The sequence below is a fragment of the Elephantulus edwardii genome, unplaced genomic scaffold (genome assembly GCF_000299155.1).
Source record: "Elephantulus edwardii isolate Elephantulus edwardi_28Jun2011 unplaced genomic scaffold, EleEdw1.0 scaffold00069, whole genome shotgun sequence".
NCBI lineage: Eukaryota > Metazoa > Chordata > Mammalia > Macroscelidea > Macroscelididae > Elephantulus > Elephantulus edwardii.
The window spans coordinates 14,638,179-14,654,801 of NW_006399819.1; the positions used below are offsets into that span (position 1 = coordinate 14,638,179).

At 37.9% G+C, this 16,623-nt stretch overlaps 1 protein-coding gene across 1 annotated transcript; it reads right to left on the reverse strand.

The window, feature by feature from the left end:
• Nucleotides 1–2,916: 2,916 nt before the first annotated feature.
• Nucleotides 2,917–9,433, reverse strand: RABGGTB (Rab geranylgeranyltransferase, beta subunit). The gene is made up of 9 exons (XM_006888600.1): nucleotides 9,367–9,433; nucleotides 8,650–8,757; nucleotides 7,409–7,606; nucleotides 6,699–6,804; nucleotides 5,740–5,792; nucleotides 5,547–5,657; nucleotides 4,498–4,623; nucleotides 3,682–3,831; nucleotides 2,917–3,197 (listed from the first exon to the last, which is right to left on the reverse strand). Exons 1-9 carry the CDS (start codon nucleotides 9,367–9,369, stop codon nucleotides 3,057–3,059), a joined length of 996 nt encoding a protein of 331 aa, XP_006888662.1. The 5' UTR covers nucleotides 9,370–9,433; the 3' UTR covers nucleotides 2,917–3,056.
• Between the last annotated feature and the right edge of the window lie 7,190 nt (nucleotides 9,434–16,623).

Genomic DNA, 16,623 nt, shown 5'->3' on the forward strand with positions numbered 1-16,623 from the left:
AGGTGTCTGATCCACTTTGACTTTTGTGTATGGTGTGAGATGTGGATCCTGTTTCAGCTTTGTTTTACAAACAATGTGTTGAAGAGGTTTTGGTTTCCCCATATGGTAGGTTTTATTTCCTTGTTGACTATCAGTTGACCATAAATAGTTAAGTCAATTTCTGGGTTCTCAATTCCATTCCCTTGGTCTATGTGCCTGTCATTGTACCAGTACCATGCTGGTTTTGTCATTACTGCGGGTAATAGATTTTGTTCTGATGACTGCCTCCTGGTCCAAGAATAGGTTTTACAGAAGTACGATCAAATATTCTGGGATTCCCATTCTTCTCAGAGTCAACCAGTTTGTTGTGTTCCACACAAACACCTTTGCATAATCAATGTAAGACAAATAGACATTCCTCTGGTACTCCCTGCTTTCAGCTAAGATGCATTTTGACATTAGCTACAATATCCCTAGTACCACGACCTCTTCTTAATCCAGCCTACACTTCTGGCAGTTTTCTGTTGATGTGCTGTTCCAGTCGTTTTTGGATAATCTTCAGAATCTTGCTTGCATGTGATATTAATAATATTGTTTGATAATTTCCACTCTGTCGGATCTCCTTTCTTTGGAATGGGGAAAAAATATAGATCTCTTCCAGTCAGTTGGCCAGGTTGTTGCCCTTCAGATTTCTTGGCACAGCTTGGTGAGCACATCAAGGACATCATCTGTTTGTTGAAATATATCAATTGGTATGTCATCAATTTTGGGGGCTGTTTTTTGCCAATTCTTTCAGAGCAGCTTGAACTTCATCACCACAGGCTCTTCCTCATATGTTGTTTCATGAAATTCTTGTGTCCACCAATTCCTTGTGGTACAACAACTCTTCCCATCTTTTTAAAATTCTTCCTGGATAACTTAATATTCTGCCAAAGCAGCCTTAATTATTCTTGAGGCTTGAATTTGCTTTTCAGTTCCTTGAGTTTAAGAAATGCTCTGTGAGTTCGGCCCCTTTGATTTTCTTACTCCAGCTCTTTGCACATTATAATACTTTGTCTTCCCATGCTGTCCTTTGAAATCTTCTGTTCAGCCCCTTAATAACTTGATTTCTTTCTTCTGCATTGGTTTCTTGGTGCTCTAGGGCAATGTTCAAAGTCTCTTCTGACATCCATTTTGGTCTTTTCTTCCTCCTGTCTTTGTAATGACCTTCTGCATTCTTCTCGGATGATACTGATACCCTCCCATATCTCATCTCGTCTTTGCTCATTAGTGTTACAAGGCTTAATACCTGTTCCTTAGATGGTTTTGAAATTCAGATGACATAGACTCAACGTCTATTTTTGGTTCCCATGGAAACCTATACTTGAACCAGGAGACAGTCATCAGAACAGAGCAAGGAAACACTGCATGGTTCAAAATTGGAAACGGTGTACACCAGGGATGTGTCCTGTCTCCATACCTTTTCAACCTGTATGCAGAACAGAGTACTGGGAGGCTGGGTTCTATTGAGCAGAAATGTGGCATCAGGATTGATGGAAAATTCATCAACAACCTGCATTATACAGGTGACACAACCCTGCTTGCTGAAACTGAGGTGAACCTGAAGCGCTTGCTGCTGAGGGTCAAGGACTGCAGCCTTCAATATGGATTGAAGCTCACTATCAAGAAAACAAAGATTCTCACCACTGGGCCAATTGGTAGCATCTTGATGGATGGTGAAGAGATTGAGATTGTAAACAGCTTTAGTTTGCTTGCCTCCACAATCAACACTCTTGGCACCAGCAGCCAAGAAATTAAAAGATTTATTGTGCTGGGAAAGACAGCTGTCAGAGACCTCTCCAAAATACTGAAGAGCCATGTCATTCTAGAGATTAAGGTGCACCTGATGCAGGCCATGGTCTTTGCAATCACTTGCTATGTATGCATCAGAGAACTGAACAATGACTAAGAATGATAAAAGGAGAATTGATGCTTTTGAACTGTGGTGTTGTAGAGTATTGAATACATACCATGGATTGCTATGAGAATGAACAGTTTTGACATACAGAAGGTTAAACCACACTGCTCCTTGGAGGCAAGGATTCTGAAGCTTCATCTGACATACTTTGGACTTTTGGACAGTCCTTGGAGAGGGACATCATGCTTGGGCCATTGTCTTTTAATTCTGTGCTATGCATCTGATAACTGGACAGTAAATAACAGAATAATCTTTGAATTAGGTGTTTGTGGAACATAACTGCAAAAAAAACAGATGTGTTCTGAAAAAGGTACTATCAGATTACTTGCAAACAAGGATGTCAAAGCTTTGTCGCACATTACTTTGGGTATGCTGTTAAAAAAAGGTCAGTCCTTAAAGAGCAGAATGTCAGTGAAGGAGCTGAAGACCCTAAATGAGATGGAATAATGCAGGTAGGAGTTTGAGCACGTCAGAGATGCTGAAGATAGAACAAGGTTCCGAGATCTGTTGTTCAGAGTCACTGAATCATATTCAACACAAGGCACCTAACAACATCCAATAACACTAGCAATTAAGTTTATCTGTCAAAATAGTAGGTCAGTATCTTTTAGTAAATTGTGGACATAGATGAATCATTAACTGACAAGGACAGTCCAAATTGCAATTATATTAAAGATGCCATTTACTTCTCTATGACTAAGTGATTTACCCATTAAGCCGTTCAAAAATTTAAAACAGCCAGAGATAACATTTACTTATTAGCAACATTTTATTTATTAACAAACATCTTTGTTAACACAAACCAAACATATGAAGGGAATATATGGACATACAGACCTTCAACACTTAAAATGTTTAACACAAAAATACAACGAAACAAGCAGAAATTTAACCACTAATAGTGGCAGAATTGAAAAATAAATTATATGGTATATTCACAACAGCTTATAAGGTAATTTCTAAAGATATGATAAAAGATCTTTATAATATGTATAATTACATATTTACCACAATACATATACAAAGTATTAACAAATTTAAAGTACTAAGTCTTAGAAGCACTTGAAATACAGTAAAGTTAAAACCACAAAACTATACTGAGCTACTTTTTCATCAATGACTAGCTCACTAGTTCCGGCTGAATATTCATCCTCCGAAGCACTTCTTCAGGCATACAAAAAACAGGACTAACAGGCTTAATCTGCTCTTCTCCCAGAAGTGATAATCCAGCAATCCCAAATAAAGTGTGAAAAGGATCAACCTATTATGGAGGGGAGGAAAAATGGGGTCTGTTTATAGGCCACATATAAGAAAAAGAACATTTTATACTTACTTCAATAAACAATCACTGATTTTTTTCCCTTGTGGCCAGAATATTATTTTAGACACTCAGGTTAAATTAATCTCATGACATTAATCACAGTAAGTAAAAAACTATTCCATCAAAGGTAAGATACTTTGTATGGGCAGTACCTAGAAATATGCCTGGCCTACATAAATTCAAGCAATGTTTTTTTCAATATTTACCAAAAAGTATTTTCTCAAGTATTTCATTAAACTTACTGTGCACAAATGATCAAGCACGTTATCAGTGAAAACTAGTTAAGACCAAAATTTAGATTTTGAAATGGACTGTCACTTTCAAAGGAAAAACTAACCTAAATACACCTAAATTTTGGAAGTACAGCTAACTAGATACATAAGCAAGCTAACACACAAACTATGGTGTTCATGATTGTTCTCACCATATCTCCTGGCCTGTCTGCAAATCCTCCAGTTTCTTCATCTTGACATGCTAAAATGAAACTACGCAGTTTTTCCCTGTCAATCCAATGAAGTCTTCCAATTATCTTCAAAGAGGCCAACACCCACCATGAATAACATACATCTGGTAACTAGGAGGGAGGGGGAAAAAACCCACAAAGGATTACCCTAATTTTAGACTTTTAACCATTTAACCTTTACTAGCGAAGAAATAAAATTGTTGTCATACTGTCTAGTAATCTGATGCTGGTATGTTGATATTTTGAAAGCTACGTTTGAAATGCTAAATCCCATCATTACAGATAATTATATATTAGAAAGAATACCAATCAACAGGCACCCTTGCTCAGTATTTGTATTATTAACTATTGAACAAGGATCCCATCTTACAGGCAAACCCATTTGCTTTTATTTTTCTTGCTGGATTTTATTCTACATTACAGTTATGTGGTTGTTCTCTGGAAGACAATGTCAATTACAATCTTACAATTACAATCTGGTTGTTTAAATCCAATTTAGATTAATACATGGCATAATATTTAGATCAAATGCAATTATTTTCACTCAACAATTAAGTCTCTGGCTACCAAAGATAATGTTCTTTCATATATGGCTGAGTCCCTGGGTCCCAAAATATGTAACATTGTTTATATCTTCTAAACAAAGTGTGTTATTTTTATGCTGGTAAACGCTATAGTTAATTCTGCAGGTAACATGAAGCCCTAGGGTCTAGTGTAGAGTATTAAAGATCAAAAGACTTAAACAAACAAAACACCCCAAACTAAGATAAACTATACCTTCTCTGGTCTTCCATTGAGTCCACCTGATGGTAACTGCCGTTCACAAAGCCACCAACCCAGCAAATCAGAATTCACTTGATGTAACTGACTAGTAATAGCAAGGAATCCTGTGCAACAATAGATCTAAAATTACAGACATAAAGTAGACGTGTATAAAACTATTTTAATTTTTCAATAGTAAAATTCCTTTTTCTAATGTTAATTCTTTGTCATCTGCCAATAAAAGAAACATTTAGTGTTTCAAATATTTGACACTCAAATACATTAAAGTCTATTACTAATTGCTGTCAAATCTCCAGAGGGTTTTCAGACACTTTCCCAAGAGATATTGCGCCTCTCTTGTTGGAGAAACTAGTGGGCTCTCTTCTGGACAGCATTTCAATTCCTTACCCACTAGGCCACCATAGGTCCCTATGGCTTTTACTGCTGTTTTGACTCAGCGATTCTGAGCCAACATTACAATCTCTGACACACTTGAGACCAGCGCTTGTCACTGTGTCAATCCACCTGGCTGAGTGCCTTCCTCTCCCCTTCACCGTTCCACCTTTCTAAGCAAGATGTCTTTTATTACTAGGTTCTAATTCTACACTTGAACTTCAATCTCACTGTCCTTAAAAACAACTCACTGATGAACCTCTGGTAACTTTCTCAGGTTAGAAACAGCATGGGAGGCAGCCACCTATCTTTCTCTCTCAAGAGCGGATTCAGACTCAATTTTCACACTAAGTTTCTCCAAGAGCTCATATATTATAAAAGTACAAATAACAGAAATTTGACATGAAATAACTTTACTTCTCAGACAAAATAAATTTGTCAGTCTGGACTACCAACCTTTCTCATTCTACATGCTTTATTTTAAGAGAAAGGTATATAAAGGAATACTTTATCATTATAATTTATAATTTAATCAGCAATTAAATTATTCTTACATTAACAACCTCATTATCTAATCACATGGAAATGACTTAACATTTTTAGTTTACTAACAAGTTGTAAAAAAAAAAAAAAAAAAAAAAAGGATTAAATTTAAATTATGAATAAATTACCTGCCCAGCATGAGATTCTGAACCTGGTCTACAACCAAATCCACCATCAAAGTTCATACATGACAAAACAAACTCAATTGCCTTTTCCACATTAATAGCATCCAACTTCCCCTACAAACAGAAAAACAGATTATTAAAAACTCCACAATAGTCATCTGTGATTCAATATTTCAGTCTAACACTGGAAACTTACCAATAAAGCCAATGTTGCCACAGCACAGAAAGAAAATCTTGTATCAATCTCTCCTGAAAGGAACAAATCAAAGTAAAATATATTTGAAAGTTTTACAAGTTGCATATTTAAGTTCCAGGTCTCAGACCAATTCTAGAGCTAAAGTAGCTACAATCAGCTTTAGGTTCAGAATACATGCCAACTCATCACAGACCCTAAATAGCAGTTTCCCCAAGAGTAAATTATTCTGGTCTAGTTTCTTCCTACATATTAATGAGCGCAAAAGCTAAATAATTAGTGATTTTATTTCTGAGAAAATTGCTTTTTCAGAAACAGCAAATTAACAAAACTAAAGCACTAAGTTTTAATGCTTTAAACTTACCCTATTTTATCAAAGCAGATTTTCACATCCCATGAAGCAGCTGGTCTCTCTGGCCTGTACTATGTACATTCCTAAACAGAGATTATCTACATTTATCAAGTAAAATTGTACTCCCTCCCACCACTCAAATATTCAGTAAATTTGTAAAGTTTATTGAATGAGTTTTATTTCCGATATTTTATAAAACAACTTTACAAAGCTACCAAATATCGGGGAGGGGAAGCCTCACCTACCTTATCTTTTAGACTTGCCCCTCTGTTCCAATGTTCCTGTATGCTGATTTAACTACCAGTGTATGCTGGAACTTCCAGCAGACCAGTTAACTCCTGTTAAACTAGCTGCTTCATGGGACCTGAAAAGATGAAAAACTTGAAAAATAGAACTCTGCACTAATATATTTAGACATAGGAGCTTTGCTCCATTAGTGCCTTATAAATTGATTAGTAGGCAAAGCTTACAATTCACTCATCTCCCAAGAACTAAATGAGCATTCTAACCCACCCCAAAGCTTTTTTGTGGCAAAGCTTATTTCTAGAACAAGACACAAAAACAGGATACTAATACTAGTATTTTATTATGGGCTAAATTTTTACATTACCCCAAATGTCTCCAGCAAAAGAACCATCTTCTTTCTGTAGACTCTGAACATATTCCACAACTTTATTTATATCAATAACATCAATACTATCATAAAGCGTGAGAATCTGCAACAAAAACAAAACAGTAAGATTTTGGAACCCACTGTCATCAAAATAGCTACATATGCTGTTATTCTTGTTCAGTAACACTTTTTTCATACTTAAATAAGCCTGTATGTAAATATACATAATATCCTTAAATCCCATTTTCAAATCTGATTTTAACTATGCATTCCAAGATAGTAAAACACTAACAAAATGTGGATTAAGTATATTTTTTTTAATTATTATTTTGTATCTGTGTACCGTCAAATCAGATCTGACTGGTACAGGAGGATATTGCACCTCCTCCTGCAGAGCGTCTGGTGGATTCGAACCGTGTTCCTCTGGGATTGCAGTGCAGTTTCTTGCCACTAGGCCACCAGAGCCCCCCCCCCCAAGTATTTTAAGCCCAAATCTCAAGTGATCTTTACCAACAGTAATTTTGATGCACTAAAATACCATCCAAGGTCTCAGTGTAATTCTAGAGCTTGTTGATTGATACACATCAACTTTGGATTCAGCTAATACATGCCATCACATCATTGACCTTGCCAACTCTTCCACAGGCCTAATTTCAACTGCCTTACTTGCAAGATACAATATACAACACGAGATTTTAATTATTTACCTGGACAGCACTAAGAGTATACAAAAGATGAGGATCATGTCCAATACTAGCACTTATTCCACCGGACTCATGTTGACATGACTTTATAAATGTCAGTATTTCTTCTCTATTCATGCGATGAAGTTGTCCCATAAGATCCATTACTGTCAGACCCCAGTAGATGCCACTCATTCTCAAATACTCAGACATACAATATTCCTAAAACAATCATTTCATTAAAAAAATATGGTTTAGTACGTTAAAATATTAATAGTAAAAATCTGATTCATAAAACTAAGTAATAGACTATTTCCCAGAGAATGGCCATCAGTGTGTACCTGTGTCTCTGAAATACCACTATCATTATTTACCAGATGGTAATTTTTTAAAAAATCTTAGAACTCACTGATATGCAGACAGAGCCGCATAATCAACTAGTCAGGTTAAAATAAATAAAATTAAAAAAATCTAGGTTCTGATTATAACCTGGACGATAAGTATGCACTTATCGTCCTGGAAATACAAATTACTAAAACATGCCAATTATTTAAACCAAGACACAATAGTGGGTAAGACAAGGAGGCATAAAAATCTTACTTTGTCCATAAATTTAAACCTTAGTCCCCGATGTATTTCCTGCCAGCCCATTAAAGTTTAATGAGGGAAGGACAAGTGGGAAAGGGGAAAGAAAATAAGACGTGCAAAAAGTATGGCCAGTAATCTCATGACTTGCTGATGAGCTCCTAGTAGACAGAATAGCGATTTATTAGTTAGTTGTGTAGCTATTCCCAAAGATGGCAAAAAAAAAAAAAAAAGTCACTTTAGTTTGGGTAAGGTAAAGTTACTTTCAACTGGGATATTTTAAATGTCCTAGAAAAAAATTATTTACAGCATTTAACATCTTGCAGTAAAACTTTTTCAAGGTCTCAGTGTAATTCTAGAGCTAAGTGATAGGACACATCAGCAGTAAATTCAGATAATACATGCCAATACATCATCGACCTTAAAAAATACTGCAAAAAAAAAAAAAAGCAACCTCGTGAGAGCTTTAAAATCCTTACAATCCTAAGCATAAGGACAACGTTGTCTACCAAAGTATTTTACTGATTAAGAACCTTAAATGAAACAGCCAATGTATATGTAGAGCACTCTGAAACCAAAGGCTGGACAAGATTTTTAAGAAACCAGGGATACTGCCCTGCTTATTACCTAGGCAGGATAGCCTCCCTTTTTAAAAAGAGCAAATTAAAAGTATTACATACATAATCATCTTTCTTTGAGCCATAGGACGCTATATAATCTGCATGTTTCTCCAGCAGTAACGTGTCCGGTGCATCTACTTTGATAACAACATCCTTCTGAGGTGTGCCCTTACAAAATATTAAGAGCAAGAAATCAGGTTAAATTCGTAAATATTCTACCAATGTTCTGCTTCACAGTATATCCATCCCCATCATTTATTTCAAAGAAACTTCAACTTAAAAAAAATGTGTGTACAAGGCAAAATAGAAAAAATATATATACACACATATAATAGAAATTCTCCAGGTCTCAGAGTAATTCTAGAGCTAAAGTAGCTATAATCAACGTTAGATTCAGAATACATGCCAACTCATCATCGACCAAAAAAACGTTATGAATAGCAAAGAAAAAGCAAAGATTAAAAAAAATGGAAAAGTTTTAATTGTTTGAGATTAAAAAAAAAATCCTTTTCAGCTTTCAAAGGTGTTTTAAAAATAGAGCTGCAAGGCCCAATGCATTAGACAAGGCCTGAAAAATTAACAGGAAGCCCGCCCGCGAGGTCCACAGAAAATGCTGAGTAATATTCCGACAGTTCCCCAAAACTTCCCAACTCTCATATTCTACCCAACTGCTCTCCAGTATCTAGCATACAAACCGACGACAACTGAACTAGTAAGCCTTCTGGGTTGCTCTTTCCAATAACATCAGTGAAAAACAGGAGATGAGAACACACTCACCATGACTGAAACGGAAAAGAGAAAGACGCGGCAGTTCCTGAGTAACTTAAACGCCTCGCGCCTGCGCAGAAGCACACCGCTGGCCCCCTCCGAGCCCTGGCATAGTTGTCCACACTCTTGCCTGAAGGACAGAGCAGTTCCATAGCAGCTGCAGGACCCCATCGGCTGATCATAGGTGTCCTTGCTGCCTGCACCCAAAATCTTTAATAATGTGAGGAAGCAAGGACTCAAATGACTATTTTCTAGATGGAAGTTTTGCTTAACTCAAAATTAATTAATAATTATCTTTTTCCTTCTGACTCATAAGAAGTAAAAGGGCTCGAAGTTAAACACACACGCCCCCACCCCAGTATGCCAAGTTAGTTTGATTTCTTGGATTTGAAATAGTCTTCAATGACATCCTTGGTCGGGGATTCTTTGCCATAGTCCATAACAACTACACAACTGCAGCCAACTACTTCGCAGGGCTTTCCTTCTTGGTCAGTTTTGCAGACGCCTACCCACGTGGTCCCCCAGTTTCTTATCTTTATGGACACAGACTGCATCTTTATGGACGTAGACTGCCAAACCTTTATTCCAGAGTGGTAGTTTTTGTCAGGCCCAGACCAAGGTCAAAGGAGGAGAATGAAGGATTAAATATCAACATGTCAACAAAGGGAGTGAACAGCCCACCTGGCGAAACAACAATGGAATGTCCTTCCCTTCCCTCCCTAAAGATCCTATTATAAAATCCTGCCCCAAACTACCATTGTAGTTTGTTGTTGTGTAGTTGTGTGTCCTTGAGTTGCTTGCGACTCATAGTGACCCTATGAACAAGAGCCCTAAATCCTGCTCTGTCCTGTGCCAACCTCACCATCTCCGACACACTCACTATCACCACCCCAATCACAGAATCAATCCATCTCATGGAAGGTCTTTCCTGCACCATCCCTCCACTCTCCCAAACATGATGTCCCTCTCCAAGGACCAGTCCCCTCCTTGCAATGTGCCCGAAGTATGTCAGAGGAAGCTTCAGAATCCTTGACTCCAAGGAGCACTCCGGCTATACCCTTTCCAGGACAAACCTGTTTATTCTCCTAGCAGTTCATGATATATTCAACCCTCTTCTCCAGCACCACAGCTCAAAGGCGTCAATTCTCTTTCTATCATCTCTAGTCACTGTCCAACTCTCCGATGCACAGCACATAATTGCAAAGAGTATAGCCTGGATCAGGCACACCTTAGTCTCCAGCCTGACATCATTGCTCTTCAGGACTCTTGAGAGGTCCCTCACAGCTGACTTTCCCAGTGCAATTCGTCTCTTGATTTCCTGGCTGCTGGGACCAAGAGTGTTGACTGTGGAGCCACTGGTGGATTACAACCGTTGACTTTGCTTTAAGCAGCACTACACTTCATACTTATTGCTACACATTGTATATCACTTGCTATGCAGCTGAGAGCCGGGCAATAACAGAAGAATTGATGCCTTTGAGCTGTGGTGTTGGAGAAGAGCACTGAACATCCTATGGATGGACAATCAGAAGTACAAACACATGTGTCTTGGAGAGGGTGCAGCCAGAGTGCTGGAGGCACCTCATGTTCTGGCATGTTGCTAAAAAGGGTTATTCCTTGCAAAGGGAAGGTAGAATGTCTGCAAAGGAAAGAAAAACCTTCAACCAAGTGGATTGACACGGTAACTGCTGCAATGGGCTCTAGTGTGTCAGGAAGTGTGTAGATGGCCCAGGATAGGATGGGGTTTGGATTGCTATGAGTTGTACTCTACTGGATGGCACCTTACAACAACAACCACACATCACACACTGGATCTGCAAAGTTTCTTTACCTTCACCACTGTTTATTGTTAGATGCCATCGACTCAGCTACAACTTACAGTTGATAGGCAGATCTAAATGTGGTCCTATACTGTGATCTCAGCTCTATCCTGCTGTTCTGATCAGTCACCTCCAATTTGTCTAAAAAAATTATTAAAAAATTTTAAACATGTGTGGCTTTTAAGAAAAGAAAATTAGATTGAAGAGTTTTGGAATGATTAGTAATTAATACAATAATACTGTTTATTTATTGATAAATATTAATAAAATGATAACATTTCCTTAATTTTCTTTTTTTAAGATACGTAACTCTGAAATTTATTCAAACATGAAAGCATGATGAGCTTTAATTTTGTCTTTTGCTAAGTCATTTGTTTGTTGTTTTTTTAAAGGTCTACCTCTCTTTGGCCTATCCTCTACTTTTTTTAATTGAGATTTTAATGAAAGATTATAGAGAACTTGGATTGCCATTCATTCATTGTTGCATATTTTCCACCTTGACCACCTCTCGCCCTCAGTTCACTTTTCTCTTTGAAAGAAAAAAAAATTTTGTTATATAATCCACCCTCCCCTTTATTACGCAGCTCTTATTCTGGACTCTTATCATACACATAATACCTAATCATATATTCCTTTTAAGCACTTCTCTCCCTCATCTATTTCAATGCAGTGTACATTATTTATTCCCTCTTTTCTTAGTTTCCTCCCAAACCCAATGTCAGTCTTGTTTTATAACAGTGACATTATGCAGTATTTGCCATTTTGTGACTGAGATATTTCACTCAGCATAATGTCCTCCAGGGTCACCAATTATTATAGTATTTCATGGGTTCCTTGTTTTTCAATGCTGCATAGTATTCCATTGTGTGAATATGCCACATCTTCTACCACAGCTTCATTCGTTTGTTGATGGGCACTTGGGTTGTTTCCAACTCTTTGCTATTGTGAACAAAGCAGCAATAAACATAATGCGTGCACTTAATTTTCCTTCTGTTCATTGGCTTAGTGGTAAGGAATTGCCCTGCAAACCCAAAAACATATAGTTTAATTCCAACAACTTCTGGAGGGAGAAGAATGGGTAATCTCTTCCCTGGCAAGTTACTCCTTTGGAAAACCTAAAGGAAGGTCTGTTACAGGTGTGTTCAGTCTCCAAAGTACACAGCAACAACATTTCAGATGCAGTTCATATTGCATCTGGCTTATTCTTGTGTAAATATTTTTTTTTACATTTATATTTTATTTGTGCGTGTGTATACTGTCAAATCAGTTCCAACTGGTACAGGAGGAGATTGCCCCTCCTTCTCCAATGGAGCATTTGGTGGATTTGAACCTCGTGCCTTTGGGATTGCAGTGTAGCTTCTTGCCATTAGGTCACCAGAGCTCCCTTACAAGTAAACTACTTTTTTTTTTTTGTTTTGATTTTTTAAAATTTTATTTTATTAATTTTAATGAACATTTACAGAGATTTTGGATTTTCATTCATTGATGGTTACACTTTTCTCCCTGCCCAGCCTTCCCTCCCAGTTCACTCCTCTCTTTGAAAAGTAAAAGAAAAATTCTTTCATTGGTATACAATCCCCCCACACCCCACTTCCCACTGCCCCAAACAAGTAAAGTACTTCTTAAAAAGAATCACCCATATTCCTGGATTTTGCAATCACCAGCCTTTGTGCCTTGGAATTGTCTTGAAACATAGTGTCTCTATGAACAACAGATATGAATCCTATCCTCTTCCATGCCATTCTCACCATTTCTGATACAATTGAGCCAATTGCCACAGTAATTATGTCAACCCATCTCATTAAGATCTTCCTCTCTTTTCCTGACCTTTCACCTTTTCAAGCATGATATCTCTTTCCAAGGAATAATTTCTCCTAGCAACATATCCAAAATATTAGAGAAGTAGGTTTGGCCTAATTGCCTCTAATGTTTTTTAAGACATTTGTTCATTCTTTTGGCAAGAAATAGGATATTCAGTACTCTTCTGCAACACTACAACTCAAAGTTATCAATTCTGTCATCCTCATTCATTTTCCGGCTCTTAGATGCATAGCAAGTGATTGAAAAGACAATGGCCTGAATCATGACCACCTTAGTCTTCAAACTGACATCATGGCTCTTCAGTATTTTGCAGAGATTCCTGATGTCACCTTTTCCCAAAGATATGTTGTTGCTATTGTTAGGTGCTGACAAGCTCAAGTGACCCTATGAACAATAGATCTGAACCCTATCCTATCTTATCCAGTGCCATCCTTACATATTCTGGCATATTTGTACCCATTGCTGCAGTCATTGTGCCAATCTATCTGGCTGATGGTCCTGCTGTCTTTCACTCACTCTCCACCTTTTTATACTTAACCTTCCATCAAAATAACATGATGTCAGTTTGGTGACTAAGGTGCACCTGACTTCACCCATGTTCTTTCCAATCACTTGGTATGCATCTGAGAGCTGGACAATCAATAAAGAGGACAGAAGAAGGATTGATCTCTTTGAGCCATGGTATTTGAGAAGAATAACGAATATCTCATGGACTGCCAAAAGACCAAACAAGTATTCTCAACAAGATGGAGTGACACAGTGACTACACTAATGGGCTCAAGAGTGTCAGAGATTGTGAGGATGGCACAGGATAAGACAGGGTTCAGGTCTGTCATTTACAGGATCTCTATGAGTCTTATTAAACCAGACAACACCTAACAATAACAACTAACTAAATTTGCAAGCATGATGTCACTCTCCACTTAATCTCTCTCCTAACAACATGTCCAAACTATGTGAGACGGAGCTTTATCGCTTTTGCCTTCATGGAGCATTCTGGCTGAAACTTCTCCACAACATATATGTTTGTTCTTTTGGCGGTCCATGGAATATTCAGTATTCTAACACCACAGTTTAAAGGCTTCAGTCCTTCTTCTGTCATCCTTACTCATTGTCCAGACTTTAGATGCAAAGCAAACAAGTGACTGAAAGGCCATGGCCTTAATGAGGTGTACCTTAGTCCTCAAACTGACATCATTGCTCCTAAATAGTTTGGAGAGGCTCCTGACTACTTAATTTCCTAATATAGTATCTCCTCTGACTTCCTAAGTCCTGGTACTAAGGATATTAATTGTGGATCCAAGTAAAATGAAGTTGTTTTAGAGTTTCAAGCCTTTCTCTATCATGATGTTATCTATTGGCCCTGTGGTAAGGTCCTTTGTTTCCTTGATATTGAAATGTAATCCATATTGAAGGTGGTAGGCTTTCATCTTCTGAAGTAAGTTCTTAAAGTCCTCTTCACTTTCTGCAAGCAAAGTTGTGCTATCTATACATTGCAGATTGTTGATAAGTCTTCCTCCAGTCCTATTACATTCTTCTTCATAGAGTCCAGCTCCATGAATTATTTGCTCAGCACACAGATTTAATAGGTATGGAGAATGGGTATGACCCTGATCCACACCTTCCCTGCTTTTCAACCAGTGGTCCCTTATTCTGTTCAGACATCTGCTTCTTGGTCTATGTTCAGGTTTCACATAAGTACAATTTTGGAATTCCCATTCATTTCAATGTTACTCATCATATCCTGACAACCAAACAGTTAAAACCCCAGAACTAATCCAATAAGCTTTTAAAATCTATGATTGTGTGTATTTCCTAATCAGGATCCTTTGCTCAATTCTGTAGTTTCTCCTGTAACAGGGACAGAATGTACCTGCCAGCAATTATGATTTAGGGTTGGTTTTCTTTGTCTTCTATCATATAAATGAAAGCTTTGACTGTGAATAAGTAAATTTCATCAACATCATGCTGATGTTGTTGTTGATTGCCTTTGACTTGAGCACAACTCATAGTGACAGTATGAACAAAAGGCCTGAAGCCCCTCTACAACTATCAACATTTATCAAAGTTCACAGAGTTTCCAGAGCAATGTTCTTTAGGAATTGGATGCCACTTCTGCTTACAAACCTGTCATAGAATGTTACTGGTTGAGTTGCCTGCAATGCTTAGTGGCCCTATGTACAGCAGCTCTGAACCCTTCCCTGTCTTGAGCCAGTCTCGTTAATTCTGACACACTAATCTCCATTGCCACTGTATCAATCCATCTCATCCGGGGTCTTCCTCTCCTGTACTGTCCCTCCATCCTTCTGAGCATGATGTCCTTATTCAAGGAATGATCTCTCCTGACCAAGTGCCCAAAGTAAGTGAGATGTAACTTAACTTCAAAATCCTAGCCTCCAAGGAGAGACTTGGTTTTACCCTCTCCAAGACAGACCGATTTCTTTTCTTGGCAGTCCATGATATGTTCAAGATTCTTCTGCAGCACCACAACTCAAAGCCATCTATTCTTCTCTCATCCTTAGTCACTGTCCAACTCTCTGAAGCATAACATGTAATTGAGAAGACCATGTCCTGGATTAGGCATACCTTTGTATCTCGGCTGACATCATTGCTCTTCAGCACTCTGGAGAGGTCCATGACAGCAAATTTTCCCAATGCAACTCGTCTTTTGATTTCCTGACTGAGTATTGATTGTGGATCCAAGCAAGCTGTAATTGCTTACAACCTCAATCTTTCTCTATTATGGTGCTGCCAGTTGGTCCAGTGGTGAGAATCTTTGTCTTCTTGATGTTAAGCTTCAGTCTATATTGAAGACTACAGTCCTTGACATTTTGCAGCAAGTGCTTCAGGTTTCCTTCAGTTTCAGCAAGCAAGGCTGTGTCATCTGCACATTATTATTAATGAGTCTTCCTTCAATCTTGTTGCCACACTCCTCCTCATAAAGCCCTGCTTCCTGAATGATCTGTTCTGTATACAGAATGAAAAGGTATGGGGAACAGGATGCATCCCTGACACACTCCTTTCCTTATTTTGAACCACTCAGTGTTTCCTTGCTCTGTTCTGAGGACTGCTTCTTGGTCCAAGTATAGGTTTCGTATAAGCACGCTGATCAAGTGTTCTGAGATTCCTATTTTCCTCAAGGTTAGCCACAATGTATTGTTATTCACATAGTCAAGCGCCTTTGCATAGTCAAAGAAACTCAGATAGATATTCTTCTGGTACTCTCTGCTCTCTGCCAAGATACATCTGACAATGGCAAAAGTATCCCAAGTGCCACTACCTCTTCTAAACCCAGCTTGTATTTCTGGAAGTTCTCTGTCAATGTATTGTTCAAGTCTTTTCTGGATAATCTTCAGCAGGATTTTGCTAGTGTGTGATATTAGTGATATTGTTCAATAATTTCCACACTGTGTCAGGTCATCTTTTTATGGAATGGGAATAAATATGGATCTCTCCCAGTCAATTGGCCAAGTAGTTGTCCTCCATACTTCTTGGCACAATAGTTATTGAGCACTTCCAGGACAGCATTTGTTTGTGGAAATACGTCTATTGGTATTCCATCAATTCCTGGGGCTTTATATTTTTGCTAAGTCCTTCAGAGCAGCCTGCATTTCCTCCTTCATCA

Bases quoted from the DNA above. Each gene is read 5' to 3' on its own strand.
- RABGGTB (XM_006888600.1), bottom strand. The intron at 7,607-8,649 runs GTATGTAATACT...TGATTGTTTTAG, and splicing joins GCTCAAAGAAAGATGATTAT to GAATATTGTATGTCTGAGTA. The intron at 3,832-4,497 runs GTATAGTTTATC...CCTCCCTCCTAG, and splicing joins TCAATGGAAGACCAGAGAAG to TTACCAGATGTATGTTATTC.